The sequence below is a fragment of the Strigops habroptila genome, chromosome 8 (genome assembly GCF_004027225.2).
Source record: "Strigops habroptila isolate Jane chromosome 8, bStrHab1.2.pri, whole genome shotgun sequence".
In the NCBI taxonomy this organism is placed as follows: domain Eukaryota; kingdom Metazoa; phylum Chordata; class Aves; order Psittaciformes; family Psittacidae; genus Strigops; species Strigops habroptila.
The window spans coordinates 6,033,136-6,049,601 of record NC_044284.2 but is presented as its reverse complement, the minus strand read 5'-3'; the positions used below and the strand labels follow the sequence as shown (position 1 = coordinate 6,049,601).

The 16,466-nt window shown below is 38.0% G+C and overlaps 1 protein-coding gene across 2 annotated transcripts in view; it reads left to right on the top strand.

Moving 5' to 3' along the window:
• Positions 1-16,466, top strand: part of CLSTN2 (calsyntenin 2) — a 200,232-nt gene that overhangs the window by 114,080 nt on the left and 69,686 nt on the right. For both annotated transcript variants that reach the window (XM_030494868.1, XM_030494869.1), the window contains exons 2-4: positions 3,050-3,245; positions 4,970-5,178; positions 10,966-11,115. In XM_030494868.1, the coding sequence (XP_030350728.1) occupies positions 3,085-3,245; positions 4,970-5,178; positions 10,966-11,115 (520 nt within the window). In that variant the 5' untranslated portion in view covers positions 3,050-3,084. The remainder of the gene's footprint in view (positions 1-3,049; positions 3,246-4,969; positions 5,179-10,965; positions 11,116-16,466) is intronic.

Below are 16,466 nucleotides of genomic sequence, written 5' to 3'. Positions count from 1 at the left end.
TTTAATAACAAAAAATATTATATGTTAATGTCTTATAAAGACACTATTTGTAATGCCTAGTAGTAGTAGTTTTATATATCTGTAAATATGTGTCTTGCAGTGTAAAGGTGGACCTTGTTTAATTTTCTGCTATGTTACAACTGCTACAACACTCTTATTGTTTCCATTCCCAATACAGTCATTAAAATGCATTTTTGGAATCATGATCACTGTACGTTTTGTTTTTCAATAGTGTTAAATCATTTCTTTGGAAACAGTAGTAGAAACCTTCTGGGGGGAAAAAAAAGTCATACTTTTTAAAAACATATGAAGTTGTTTTCATAGAAGTAGTTTGCTGTCACCAGAGTCTGGAAGTGTATGTGTGGTTTTTGCAGTATACTTAAAAATACCTCCTCATATCCCTGCAGCTGTCATTATTTTATGTTTGGCAAATGGGAGATTTAAAAGTCAAAATTAGAGTTATATGAACTGTATGAGTTATAGAGTCTAGCATAGAAGCAGAATATAGAGACCTCTAAAATACTTGCTGAGAACTAATTAGAACATGTGCTGCTTCTGTGATTGCTTTGCATCAGGCCTCTGCGTTTGGAGAGGGAAAAGTGATACATGTTTACATTAAGGCTGAGAGAAATTCTTTTCTGCCTGGAGCTATTTCTCTTGGTTAAGAACAGTAGGGCTTGAATGTCTGCAAATGCTCTATCATTTACAACCAAACAGTGGATCAATATACAATAAACACAAAACACTGAAGTTACGGTTTCTGCTGGTAGATTGTGTGGCTGAGGCAAACTTTGTTACTCAGAAGCTGTGAACTCCACTGTTACAGAAGACAGCAGATAGTATTTTTCCATTAGACTCCCCACGTTTACACTGTTATTTTCATATTCAATTAAAATAAAACAGAAATCCACGATATCACTTTAGATTAGATATAAGGAAGAAGTTCTTTACTGTGAGGGTGGCGAGGCACTGGAATGGATTGCCCAAGGAAGTTGTGAATGCTCCATCCCTGGTAGTGTTCAAGGCCAGGTTGCACAGAGCCTTTGGTGACATGGTTTAGTGCAGGGTATCCCTGCTCATGGCAGGGGGGTTGGAACTAGTTGACCTTAAGGTCCTTTCCAACCATAACTGTTCTATGATTCTATGAATGTTTCATTTTGAAGTTGCAGGGAAATTAGGATGACTTTTTTTTTTCTTTCCAAAGGTATGGGTGACAACGTTGAGATACAAACTCAGTGATCAGTGCCCACTGTCAAAGCTGAACTAACTGCTTCACTTCAGCCTTCTCTTAATCGTTTGTTTCCTATGCAGCAGTCCATAAGCGTTGCGGAGCCTGCTTTAATGGCTATGCAAAGTATTAGTCTTTTTCTGATTCTCAGGATAAAATACATTTCTTCTTCTGAGGCCCAGATATTTGTGCTTATTGAGAGTGGAAAAGTGCACATCTTCTGTCTGTTTTGGAAACCACACCTGAGTGGGAGGCTGGAGCAAGCAAATGTCCAAGCAAGTACTCAGTGTGCTTTCGTAATTATTAAAACAACTCTTTGCTGATTCTGTAAAGGCATCCTTAGGATTGGTTATTATTGTTAAGTGTGGGATTCATCTACCTAAATGTTACTCCATATAGCTGATATCAGCTTCAGCTCCCATTATAGTAAAGGGAAACCTATGTGGTGGTAGTTGAGGGAATATCCAAAAAGCCTGTGTTTATATTTTAAGTGCACCTAATCCCCACGTGTCCACACAGACCCCCCCTTCCCATTTTTTTCTTTCTCACATGTGATTGGAATTACAAACTCCTTATAAAGTCAGTGTCCAGTCTCTTCTCTAAAAATAAGCAATATATTCTATTAGAAAAAAGAGGGAGAGGAGCCAGGCTTTAATTAGAGGTCATAGATGTAGAGTTATTTTGAAATTTGGCAGTTGACTCCAATATGATTGGCAATGAGATTTCCAAAAGGCTGCAACTGTAAATTGGAAATAAATGGAAAAGAATTATGGCAGTGGGAGACATCTTTGAATCTATAATGCATGTCCTGAGGCTGACTTACTCATAAAAGAGCATGTGTTAATGTGTCATAAAAATATTTAAGCCCCATTGGTCTTTGTATAAATATTTCATTTTTAAACTTGGATTCTGGAGTGGCTAAAAGCGAATTCAGCATGTGTATCTTTGCCATCACTATGAAGGATTAAAAAAAACAGTCACCAGAAACTGGGGTTTTTTCCCCCTTCCAGACAAATATTCTCACAAGACTTTATGTTGTCTTCTGTGTCCAAATTGATTTTTTTTAGTCCTTGCTATATCATCTGTTTTGTTATATAGTATTCCTCTGAGAGAAGCTGCGGAGGGGAGGCAGTTTGGAGGCAGAGTGAGTTGCTGCCAAGAAGGCATTCATGTATGAGTGTGAGAATGTGGGTGGGTGACTGAGATGTCCAAAAAAGACACTTGACTGTGTTCGTCCAACTACTTCTGTTCCAAAGATGATGTATGTCTGTAAATAAAGCAGGATATAATTGTGAATGTGCCCATGTTTTGCATCATTAGTTTTTTCACTGCTGGGAAACTAAACTGCAAGAATCTGAACATCTGCTACCACCTGGCAGCTCAAGTGGCTAAAGGAAGGAGTGACAACAGTTAGAAAAGACAACCTCTAAAATATTATCTATTTTTCTTTCTGCTATTTTCTTGAACTAAATAAGATCTTCTTAATTTAGCTCAAAACTAATTTAACTCAACATTCATGTTAGTACCATATCTAGGGAATAGTCGCTAGGGCTTTAAAAAAGCATTTATTAATGACAGAGGGAGAGGGAAGTACGTGACCAGAGCTGCACTTGCTGCAGCACACTGTACGAGCACGTGGCTAAGGGCACTTCTAGGATGTATGGTAACTGTATATGTAACTGAGGCCCACCTCTCTACTTCCCCCGCTTTCACATGCTGTTAGCATGTGAAATTCAAATTACTGCTGACTTCTCCAGTGTGGCACCAGTGCATAAGACTTAGACCTCCTTGGTTATGATTGTTTTGTACTGTTCCTCACAGGTGAAATCTGTGCTTTTAAAATCCATGGACAAGAAATGCCCTTCGAAGCTGTTGTGCTAAACAAGACATCTGGAGAAGGTCGCCTTCGGGCAAAAAGTCCTGTTGACTGTGAACTGCAGAAGGAATACACATTCATCATCCAGGCCTATGACTGTGGATCAGGACCAGGTGGAACAAACTGGAAGAAATCTCACAAGTGGGTGAAAATGAGGAGAAATTTTTTTTTTTTGCTTTGGCATGTATTTGCTCTAGAGTACAGATCATATTGAAGGGCTCCTTTTTTATACTGTAGATGGGTAGAAAGCAAATAAAACCAAATTACTATTGTTGCAATAGTCAATCCACTTTTTATTTCTTTTTCCTTTTAGAAGATACTTTTCCTTTTTGCCTCCTGCAGTTTGACCTGTTCTGCAGTGGTTCCAGTTGAAGCTCTTAATAGGATCCCTGTTCAAGTGGAGAAATGGATCTCAATTTTAGTTTAGTTTTCTATTCTTGCTTTCATGTTAAATACATTGACTAAACAGATCTTCCAGGGCATGGAAGCTAGCTTTTAACTGATGCTTTACATATTCAAAATAGGTTTTCTCTCTCTTCATCTCATTTCAAATGGTAAGAGAAGAGAAATCACCTTTTTTAGCAGGTGCGTGAATATATGCTGCAGCAGCATTGCCTTTGCACAGTGTGTTTCTGACCTCAGCTTTTGGACAGCAAGTCTAAAAGGAATTAAAATCCTCTGGAACAGACAGGTATTGAAGGTTAGTAAGTGGTACTTTTTACTGTGGAGGCAATTCCCTCAATAAGCTTAAGTGGCACAGTCCCTTTTTTCCCCTTAAATTAATGGAACTAAGCTCCAGACCATTTGTCATTAAAGATAAATGTAACTCACGTGTAGATGTGTAACTGCTGTACAAATTGTTCATTTTGCTGAGAGCCATTTAAATCAATGATGAATAGTAATCATTCTTCCTTTTGCTCATCCAGGACACAAGACAATTAAAAATTTAATTAGCTCTATAATGCATGCTGAACTTTTTCAGGATATTTAAAAAGAATACGCATTTAGAAGGAAGTCTGCAAGATCAAATAGCCATCAAGTCACAGAAACAGGTTTTGCTTCATATTATTAAATTTTATGATGTTTTTCTCTCCCATATCCATAACAAGCTAGTATGTTTTGCACTTCTGGACAATTTTGGTCTAATCCTGAAAAAATGAAATCTGGCCCATCAGGACCAGATTTTGTTATGCTTCTGATAGTGGTTTCTCTGGTAAATCATACGTTAAGCCTGACTGTCTGGGGTCCCAACCTTTACTACTGGCTCTGCCATTGGTCTAGAAAATCCCTCCACTTCTATGTCCCTCTGTTTCTTTGCCTATCAAATCAGATAGCAAAATCTTTCAAATGAAGGCCTTTAGAGTTTGCTTATTAAATACTCAAGGCCTCTTATTATTGACCCTTGGATGTACAATGTTGTAAGTAATTAAAGGATTAAATAATTATAATCAGTAGAAGGTGAGAGCCTTATTTCATGTTGGAGAATATTCATAAACTGACCATTTTTAGGTAGTGGATATGTAAGACTGCTGTAATTCTCTTCCTATTTTTTTGCTTAGTAACCCATTTTACACTGGAATGATATTGAATTTCTGCTGGGATCCATTTTAAGAGGCAGATTTTAATAGGGAGCACCATGAAGCCCTCTCCCTACAAGCTGTGGCAATAGGTTTTTAGCTGTTGCCCCATTAAGATATTAGATTGGGCAAATTAAACATAGAAATTCAATAATCTCTCATTTTAATAGATGTTTACATAGTTTTCTAGATATGTTCTGTTAGTCTTTTCAGGTATTTTGAAAACAAACTCTCAGTGATGTGTCATGATAAATTAATTTGTCTCTTTGATGTCTTTACGTATTTTAGGGCAGTGGTCCATATCCAGGTAAAGGATGTCAATGAGTTTCCACCAACTTTCAAGGAGAGTGTGTATAAGGCCACTGTGACAGAGGGGAAGATCTATGACAGCATACTGCAGGTAGAAGCCATAGATGAGGACTGTTCTCCACAGTATAGCCAGATCTGCAATTATGAAATTGTCACAACTGATGTACCTTTTGCCATTGACAGAAATGGTGAGTATGGGGAAGGAGCAATTCTAAGTCTGGGACAGATAGCAGTAATTTCTGTAGATAGTGTGATTGCCTGTTATTACTACCTGGTAACCTGGCTTGAGTTTTAACTCAAGAGAGTAGTCCTGTTCTCAGCTCCGAGCACGAAGGAGCTGTTACACTGAGAAATTCCATCCCTTTCACGTAAGTTTTGGTCAGAAAATGCCACATTAATTTACTGTGGAAATTAAAGTCCCAGTTTTAAATGAACAATGTGTTTCTCTGTCACTGAATCCTTTCTCTTTAATTGTCTCAGATGCAGTTTTCTATCCAGGTGATGACATTTCCTAATGCAGCATGTGGCCCTACCTCGTAGAGGTTGTTCACTGGTTTAGAGCTAGTTCCATTCTTCCAGACTTTGTGGAGCAGTGTAAATGTAGAATTGACAATATTCTGGATGTGTTTATTGATTGTTGAAACTTTCAGGGTGTGGGCCCACACATCTACCCATTCATGGTGTGCTTCCTGAAGCAGATCCATTATTCTGCAGCATGGGAGAAAATATGCTTTGGAGAAGTAGTATAATTTTTAATGGTTATTGATTTTAGTTGTTTCTTTTTACTGTATATAATATTATAGGAAAAATAATAAACTATAATAAAGTTTTCCATATGCAGCCATTTTTGACCTTGGTCGCCCTGTCTGTCAGCTTCCTGCTTTTCCCAGTCAAGTTCTCACCAGAGAAAAGCACAGAACTTGACACAGTGTTTGGGAGAGGTCACTGGACTGCATTAAAAATGCGTTGAAGATCTCCCTGCCATTCTCTTCTTGCTTCAGATAATACAAAACAGTAGCTCTGTCTTTCAGGTACTTCAGCAATCACATATTGGCATCACTTTGTAGATGAGATTCCTTGTTCTAAATACTCACATATGCACACTTGTGCAAGAGTTCAAAATGGAAATTGCTGTGCTTAGAGAACTTGTTTTCTCAGAACAAGCACCCTGTGTGCATGCCCAGCAATGCTCTGATTTATCTTTCCTAGCAAAAACATTTGATCCATGTTGGAGGAGAATACTCTTTTGAAGTTAAATCTGATTTTTGGCCAAATTAGAAATTGAGAGCACACATGGAGCTACTGTTTTTCTCTAAGCAGTCATTTTCATGTTGGGATGTGTTATAAAAACCCTTTTCCTTGTTCAAAAATTATTCGTCTTCATTTCTGCAGTTCTTGCACAATGCACAGCTGAGCATCAAAAGTTAATAACCTGTTAGCATCAGTAAATTGTAAATCATATTGGGGGGAAAAAACATCTTGTTTATCACACACTGGGAGGCAAGTACACTATATACCAAGGTATGAGATTACCTGTGTTGTCATAAAAGGAACTTCCCCATGTTTCTGTTTGAGACCACTATTTTTCCAGAGCTCCATGTGCCTTGCCAGTACGGGGCTGTTACTTACACAAGTTGCAGGTCACTTCATAATTTCATACCAAGTTTGCAACAGATATAATAGATAAATAATACACTGAGATTAGCATGATACAGAGTAGGCATTTCTATTGCTCATGCCTTTTCAGCTCCTTTCACACAGAGACACTGGCTCGTGACTGATCATGGGTTTCCTACAGTCAGAGACATGATCAAAAGCATGGGAAATGTCAGGAATCCTTGGTTACATCTTTGTTCTCATGTGCCTGGGAGCTGCTTTTCAGCAAAAGCAATGAGAAAATCATTGATTTAAACATGACTTTAAAGCCTGCAGTGAATAATTGGTATACGGTTGTAATACCTGCAAGGTCTTGGTCATGAATTCAATTAATATTTTTTGATCTATTTGTTCACTAAAAGGACAGTGCTGCCACAATCAACAGTAATTGCAGTCTAATTTGAGATTTTTTTAGATGATGGTAATTGCTTAAACCCACTGGGATTAGAGACAGAGTTAGAATAGATGGTTGCACTTTGATTTTGTGACAGAAATATGTTGCTTAGACATTCTCAGCAGTGAAATGTGTTGGAACTCTCTGACATAAACTTTCTCCAGTGCAAATACTCAGGCATTGTGCCCATTTTTGTTACCGGCAAGATGATTAAAGCAGGTGTGTGAGATGCCTGGGACTGTCTCTTAATACTGTTCTAATTAGGATTTTGTTGATAGGATTTTTTTTACCCATTGTGAGGCAAAAAACCACCAACCTATCTTCCTGTGTCTTCTGCAAGTTAGGATTTTTTCTGCTTTTCAGTAACCTAAGTGTGAAATTGCATTGCCCAGAAAGAGCATTTACCCAGATGCTTAGAATCAAATCTATATATTGCAGAGGATCCAAAAGTAGGGTGGGTGTGAGGAAAACATGCAATTATCACTCTCAGATGGTGGATTTTTTTCACCACCAACCTATGAAACTAACCACAAACACAGGCCTTTAGAAAGATGAATATGATATTACATCAGCTGATTTTCTTCTGGCAGATCGTTGCTTTTTTAGAAAAAAACCCAACTTATTTATTGTATGTAAATCAATCCAGGGAGCATTTTTTTGTCTTGAAAAATCATATTACACATTGGGAACCCTCCAGGCTGTAGCAGTGTATAGTCTACACACCACATCATGTGAGGCAAAAGAGGAGAGGCAGCCAGTGCTGGTGCAGGAAGCAGCATTCAGTTCTGGTGCATTTCCTGTAGATCTTAAGGCCAGGTTTGATGGGGCTTTAATCAAGCTGGTCTAGCGGGAGGTGTCCTTGCCAGTGGCAGGGGGTTGGAACTGGATGGGCTTTAAGGTCCCTTCCAACCCAAACCATCCTGTGTGATTCTAAGATCTTTGTAAGTTAGGCATCTAGAGGAGGTAATATAAAGCTTCCCATTTACATTTGGCAGCTTTGTCCCTTGATATGTAATTTTTTGTGAATAAGATCACATTGTGTTATGAAACCATAACACTACTAAATTGACTCTTGTATATGTTGAGCCTAACTTGGAAGGTAATGAACTCTTGGTCATAAAATACGATCATGTAAATGCAAAGGACGAATTTATGCTTTGCTATGCAAAGAACTAGGACTATAGGTGTAAGATATAATATGTTTTAAGAGACTCTTGCATGCAGTTTAATCAAGTTGTCTTCACAACAGAGAATCCCAACCATCAAGTCACTTACTGCATCAGTATTGTGTGGGCTTTTGTTCAGGTAACGGAAAAATAAAGCCACAATGCACGGATCCGCTGTAATGCCAGAAGAACAATATTTTTATGCATTTTCTGCCTTTATTTGTAAGGGATCATGGTCATACGATCAGAGAATTCAGATATAGGTACAAAATCTATCATGGTTCTAAACAACTCTCATCTCTAAAATGGGGGTAGCTATATCTGTCACCCACCACTGGGAAGCACTTCACAAATACATCTTCAGATTGTTCATTATGAAGATGAGTTATTGACTTCTCTGTCCAGTCAGTACCTCTTAAATTAAGTTATATATCTTAGAAAATACATGTGGACAGGATCTCACAAGGTCATCCTTTACAGCACTGAGATCTGTGTTAGGAGCTAAGCAAACTTCATAGTATCAAAAAAGTAGCGAAACTCTTATCGTTCAGTATTTGCATGTGATAGTTATTTTCAAAACCACAGTTTCTTTCCATTATGATTTAAAAGTGCAGCTTTTTGACAAGAAGCAATTCTTATCCTTCAGTTGACTTACGGTCAAATACAGTTCCTAGTGGTTCTTGGCAGCTGGGAATGTTGAGCTCATATAAGCAGACTGAAGTCAAAGACCTCATCTCTTATAAGGGTTAGGAGAGTCTCTTTTATTATACTCATACACACAGGAAGTATGGAATATAAGAGGGAATCGCCATGGTAAATTAGTCAAGTCTTTCCCCATTCTTGTGTCTGCTCCAAAATAAGACTAAAGACAGCCATAAAAGAACGAATTCTGTATCAAACTATCACCGCCACTGACCCTGAGGAAACAGAGGTGTAAATGTGTGTGTTTTCAGGCAAGAAATTTTATATTCCTGTTGATATTTATCTGTTTCTTCTGTTTTCTGTAGGTTTTGCTGGCTTGTTTTGGTTTTTAATTAGTTATAGCTCAATTTCCAGGAAATTGAGTTAGTAATTTTTGCCACTTACTAACTCAAAACTAATGTAGTTAATATCATCACTGCAGTTGCTTTTGTGATGGGAAGAGCTAGCTACGTGGCAGACCTGAAAATGCCTGGCAAGGTGAGGTGCCTGAGAGAGAACCAAGGAAGCTGTAGGACTGTTTCTGTACTAGCCTTTAGCAGATTATTCTGCTTCTCCATTTGAGACATAAAAATAGTGATAGGACTTGTTTTGCTCTGTGCCCTGCTCAGAAAGGGAAGGGTAAAGATTCAAAGTCAACAGAATATGGGGTATTGGGTCTGATTCATGGCTACAGATGTAAGGGTCTATTTAAATTATGAATTTTGAACCAGAAGATGGTGATAATTGCAAAAGCAGCCTTCCTTGAGGCCTGACCTGAAAAGTTTTGCATCAATTTCAATTAAAACTACTAAAGCTGGCTTTAATGTAGTATTAGTCAGGAAAGTAGTGGCCTCTGACAAAAATAAAGAGCGTGCATCAGAGAGAAGCACCTACTAAAAGTCTTAATTTGTCAAACTGATGGAGGTTTAGTGAAAAGAAGTTGCATTTATTTGCTTTCACCTTCATCTCATTCATTTAAATGAAAAAAAAAAAAAAAAAACAAACAAAACAAAACATGCCCAAAACCCTAAATAGTGCCATCATGCCTAACAACAGGTACTTCAACCACCACTTATGGGAGTCAGATCTCTTTATTTGACTAAATTCCAGGATTTGGGTGCCCCCCATTCCACATTTAGCCCAAACAACTTGATCTTGCAGATCCATGCCTGCAGGCAGTTACTACGTGTGGCACTGATCCACAGTAAGTTTGTTAAATTCTAGAACAAAGATTCCCATTCAGAGAGGTGGTGTAACAAACATTGAAACAGTCTCAAGTTTCAATGCGAGCAAGAAGTGTATTTCTGTGGAAACTGGCAGAATTAAAATGCTGGAGTCATTAATTACAAACCATATGTTGTGCGTGGAAATCTTTCAGTTCTGCAGGAAGTACTCTGAGAAGGATCTTTGATCTTTCCCTTTCCTTGTGAAAGTTCCTGAAACAGGTGATTTGTCGCCTTTATATATCGTCAGGTTCAGCAGATAATCTCTGCCGTGAGTTATTTTCCGTGTGATAACTCTGTGCTGTCATCAAATACTGCTAAGCACTCTAGTGCAGAAGGTGATTCAGGGGCTTTTCCTATTTTTAAAACCCAGGGAAAGGTGTTAAAGGGTTAAAAATCTTGTTCACCTGACTTGTAAAGATTCACTTTAGGGAAAAAGAAGATACTAAGGCTACGGAGATGTTAAGCAGTGGATATCAGGAATGTGGCTGCCATGTTAAAGTGGTGTATTCTGGGAAAATGTGGAACATGAACGTACTCATGGTTTACCTTTGAAGATGCAACTGCTGATTAGTCTTACTTCAGAATAAGATGTTGAGCAGATGTTTTCAAATATAGAAGTGCCCATATTATATCCGTAGCATCTTGTATTTGCCTAAGAACTTCTTTATTTCTCTGCTGGATTGAAAGAAAATATTTCCCATTCCCTATAACTTTCCTGCTGGCAGATGTCCTATGTGCTTCAAAGAGCTTTCTGGTCACAAAGGACTTGATTAACTGAGGTCCCAATGTTATAGTCTGTATATGCTTTGGCAAGAAGGAATATTTGAATGTTATCTTATATTGAATCTGCAGGTAACATCAGAAACACTGAGAAACTGAACTATGACAAACAGCACCAGTATGAGATAAAGGTAACAGCTTTTGACTGTGGGCAAAAACATGCAACAGAAGATGTCTTAGTACGAGTTAACGTCAAACCAGTGTGCAAACCGGGCTGGCAAGGTAAGGTGTAATAGTTTATATGTTTTCATTTTTTTGTTTAAATCTCTTTGGTGTTTTCCCTCCACCTCACCGTAAAGAAACAAGGGAGCTTATTGAAGTGGTGTCAAAAACTGTTGCTATTTCTTATTGCTTCATTCCAAGCACGTTAAAAAAGCAGATAATGATCCCATACTGGACACTTGCCGTCTTTCTTCTCTAGTCAGAACAAAGAGCAGATTAGAAAAAAAGAGAAGAAAAATCTATCCTAATAAGCTATTTTACAGTTCAGTCTGAATATACTAAAAGATTTAAAAAATGCTTTTGATATGCCTTTCTCCTACTACTCCTTTGAATAAAACTTTTGAAGCCACCATGACAAGGTACTTTTCCCATGTATGCCAGAGTTGTTCAGACTGTCTTGTTCCAGGTATGCAATTGGCATTCATGTGTATGCATGCATGAGTCAAAGCATGCTCGACTGGCAGTGGGAGTGAAAGGCATTTTTTATCCTGATTACTGTCTTCATATTGAGACATGTCAGTGAGAATTGATTTTCTAAAAAGGTTGCAAGGATCTGCGGTCTAATCTGTCTAAACTTGAGAAAAACCCAGCTGGCAATGTACTAGGAAATAAGATATGACACAGATTGTAAGGAATTAAGATGAAAATGAGGGCTGCATTAGTGGCAAACCAAGTGGATGTAGCCACATTACATGGATGTCATTCAGGACTAACCTGATTTTCATAATTGTAAGTTTTAAAGAGAATGATTGAGAAGATAAAAACCAGTTTGTACTTGAAGTCAAATTTGCAGACTGATTTTTAGAAGGAAAAAAATGTTTTCTTTGTAAAATGAGAAGCCCTGGTCTAGCGGATCTTGTAACGAACTGTGTGAAATATCATTATTCCATTTTCACAGTCCCCACTTAGAGCACAACCATGTTTGAACTTTTCAGGGATGTACAAGTTCCCCACGCACCAAGTATTTTGGAGAGTACTTTTATCAAAAAAAAAAAAGAGAAAACCCAACCAACCAAACCATCAATAGAACACTTATGAACTATTTTCACATTTTCTAGCTGATCTTTTCTAACCTGAAAAGATTTCATACACTTACCTTCAAGTCCAGTGAACCCATATACATATTTTACCTAATTACGTGAGGTAACAAAATAAAGAAGTTAGGAAAAGTTAATCTTTAAAAAAAAAAATGTTCCTTAAAAATTCAATTACCTTCCACTTAGTGTTTGCTTGAAAATAGTTTTGAAATAAATGCCTGTTATTTACCTAATAGATTATAAAAAATAAGATCAGTTTATGTATCAAAGATACTGCATGTTGTTTCTTTTTCAAGGCATGCACCGCTCACTAAGATGACCTAGGGCTTTGCTACCACCAAAAGGCACATTCTTATCTCTTTAATGTTGAATAGTCATTAAGAGACCACATACAGGTCAGATCAGCTTGCTTTTCCTGTTGAAATAGAGTCTTCCTTTTGTTCAGAGGAGGGCAGAACCTTCTCTTTTTAGAAGCAGTGATCTTAGATTACTTCTGAGTCAACATACTTAGTAGATGCTATTTGCAGTAGATACTGAGTAATTTTAGAATTGTATTGTGGTTTTCTAATAAAATCCAATTACAGAGGAAAACCAAACCTATTGGCTTTTGAGCTGTCAGTGCTTTTAGCAAGGAGCAGTGTGATTACTAAACCTGTTTATTTAGATGAAGGTGGTCAAGTGCAGAAACCTTTCTTATGAGAATTCTTAGTCTTCAGAACCATTTTAAAGGCAGATACATTTTCTGCAATAAATATAAATCAATTTCTTGTACACATACCTAGCAGTTTAAAATGCAATGCCTGTCTTGTCTTAGCTATGTTTACCCATATTTTTAAAAATGAAATTTACTGCAAAGCAGGGAGCCCTTGTGCCAGTTTAGTCTTGGAGCTGCTGTGCATGCATTAGCCATACATCCTTAAAACAAGATAATCATAACAAAATGCTTACATTCAGCTAATAACTTGAATGGCACCATTTTAGTAGAATACTCTTTAAATACCCATTTCAGACATTTGAAAATCAGTTGAACTTCTGAGTACATTGGATTTTTTGAGCTTAAAGTTTGCGTAAGTTTGTACTTGTTTCTGCGCATGTTTCAGCAGTATGTTTAATTTTGACTACCAGACATATTTCGAGAAAGCAGTCATATCTGTTTCAGTCTGATTTTTAAGATACGCTCTCATTTCCTCGACAAATCCTGAGTATGCATTAGAGCTATATACATGTTTCCTGAATACTCCGGGTGTTTCCACATGTTACTTTTACCATAGCCTCTTACTGGAAACACAGTGCTTTATATGTTCCAAACCTACCTTTCTTTTGCCTGGCTATATCAGACTGGTAGCTCGTGGACATGCTGTTACTAGACTTACTGGAATCAGCTCTTTTTCCATGTGTCATTTTTCAGTGATGACTGAGCAGTTTGCTAAAGTTCCTGAGCATGAACTGGCACTTTGTGTCATTACTATGAAGCAGTACTTCTGTAACACCCATTCCTAAGGTCATCTTATTCTGTGCTTGGGGTACCCTCATCCTCTTTCTATATTGACTTCCAATATAGAATCGCCTTCCAGTTTCATCACCAGCAGAAGTAATTAACACAGTTCTGGTTTTGTGCCAACACTGTTAATGGAACTATCAAGTAACAATCCCAAGGCATATTCATAGGGATCTTTACTAGTTATTTCCCCATGTACCATGAACTTACTTTTCAGAGTAACCCACTATGGCCCTTTCTTTAGGCAGATCTGTATGTATGTTATAATTTAAATACTACATTAATTTTACACCTGTTTAACTGGATTATTTCCATATACCTACCTGTGTGGATGTTCACTCTTTTGTCCACCTTTCTGCATTTACAACTATGAAGACGTCTTTCTGTTTTTCAATTTTCAATGCAAGATCTTCATGAGCTTCACTGGGGCAATTACCATTTCATTGAGGTACTTCTTATCTGTGAGTTGTAGCTGTCAGCTGGTGGTTCCTCTGCTCAAAAGTTAAAGCACTGTGGTATATCCAATTAGGTTTGAAGTTTTCCCTATGATTTTTTTTGTTCTCTGCATGTAAAAACTTCTGCATATTCTCACACCATGCGCTTAAAAGTTGCAGACTTGCCACACAGGTTTTGATATCCTCAGTTCAATTGATTTCAGGAACTAGTCCATGTAGTGTTTCAGAGCCTGTCTTTAGGAATTCGAGAAGCTCTTTGCATGCTCCTTTGCATACTCTTTGCATACTTTTTCTTCAGTGGAGAATTCCCTTGGAGTATCAGGATCCAAATGCTGTTCACAGCCCTTGTTCTCCGGGGTAACTAGGAAGCTGCCTCTTCCCATAATAACATCTTTCTGAGGCAGTTTGTCCTTCTGAAGGCATTAGAAGTCTCTAACCACATCTAAACCTGGTGTCAGGGAGTAGCAAGAGCAGGGCTACTCCCTAAAGGAAGGCAAGCCAGGAGCTGATTGTAGTGACAGAGCTGGCAGAGGTTTTATCAACAAGGTTAAACCCCTCACCTGGCTGATGTAGGCAGGGCAGACCCAGAGATGCGGGCCAGGTTTAGGCAAGAGCCCAGATCCTTAAGCATGTTCCTGGGGAGAACATGGAAGTCAATCCAGGGATAAGAATTAGGATCAGGTCACTGGGCAGGTCCATAGCGATGAGGCCAGGCTCTCAAGCCAGAGTGCTTCTCCATGGGTTGACTTCCGGATAAAAGCACCTTATGGCCAGTGCTGTGGCTGAGCAAGACCAACACCCCTACAGCATTATAGGTGAGGCCAGGACTGAAGTTCTGGGTCTGAGCTTAAATAGAGCTCCAGGATGCCCCAGATGAGGCTTATGGAGGCTCGCTAGGACTTATTGATGCACTTGGGGCTCTGACACCCAGTTTGCTGCAGGAAATACCTATTATAATTCATAAATATTATTAAAATAGCTATTGTTATTCAGATGCAATCTCATAACAAATAATAGCTTAACCTGTGCTGTTGTTGCCTATTTTCTAGATCCTTATATGATTATTTTGCATAATTAAACACCATTAGACCATGGGGTTTTATCATTCGATGGAATATTCAGTGTCACTAGTTTAGGCACAACTGCTCTTCCATTGTGGTTCACTAGCTCCTGCACAGCAGACTTTACCACTGTCATGCAGTAGCCAAAATTTCTCTCTTTTTGTTGTTTTTTAAACTCTCACCATGCTGCAGAAAGGAATGGTGTATGTGGGTGTTTCTTTATGCTTGTGAGATCTGCATTCAAATCTCTCTACAAACCATGGTGCCTTAGCAGGGCTTAGGAAGTTAGTTTGAGTCTTCTCAATCAGTCAGACTTTCTGATTATAATTTGCCTAACAAAACATCATATTCAACATGCTTAAATATGTTTGTGGCATCAGATTTAGCAGTCCTGTCATTGGTATGGTACTGACTTGTAGATTAGCTGTCAAACCTAGAAATGTTTGTGGTTTGTTTTTGTAATTTTGCTACAAGACTAGTGGTGCTGGATGCAAAACTGTCTTTTCCCCCTTAAAAAAATGAACTGAACTTTAAAGATTATTTTAAAGATTATTTTGCAGTGTTGTTTAAAAACATTCATATTTAATGTGTATGTATATATGTACGCATATATGTGTGTGCATATGTATATTATATGCTTATATATGTTAATTTAAAAATGGGGGGAAATATAATTTAATGAAATATGTCCTAAATTGTATTTGTGTGTTATGTCATTTTTGTCTGTTACTAAACACACACAAGAAGCATGATATGGCTGCTACTTAAATCTTTGCTTAATTTCTTCCCTAGCACAGTACGTGTTGGCTAGCAGTGGTAGGAGGTGTGGCAACCATTGTAAAGCTGCATGCTTGGTTCCCAAGAGAAAAAGCATTTTCTTTCTGTCAGTGGTGACCGCTTGACTCTTCAAAAGTTAGCAAATTGTTTATAGAACACAATATTCTGGGCAGCACACAGTGACATTGATGGATTCTGGAAGTAGCGTTCTGCTGATGCTTGCTGGCTGGTTTGTGGAGTTAACTAGGGGACATCCTACCAAATACACTGTTTTGTAAAATAGCCAATTTCACAAATGGGCAACTGTTTAGATAACCTGAACAGACCTGGTTGTTCTAAGTAGTTCAAGATCTTCACAGAACCAGAGGTATTTAAGAAAGAGCCAGGTATACATGCTCTACCAGTCTGTCTTCTAACTTTCCTTTCCAAGGCATAGCAGATGATCCATTTTAACATTAACGATATACTTTAAAATAACAGTGTTAACTCAGTTTTGTTTAGCTGCAATCTCCCTCAAGAAAGA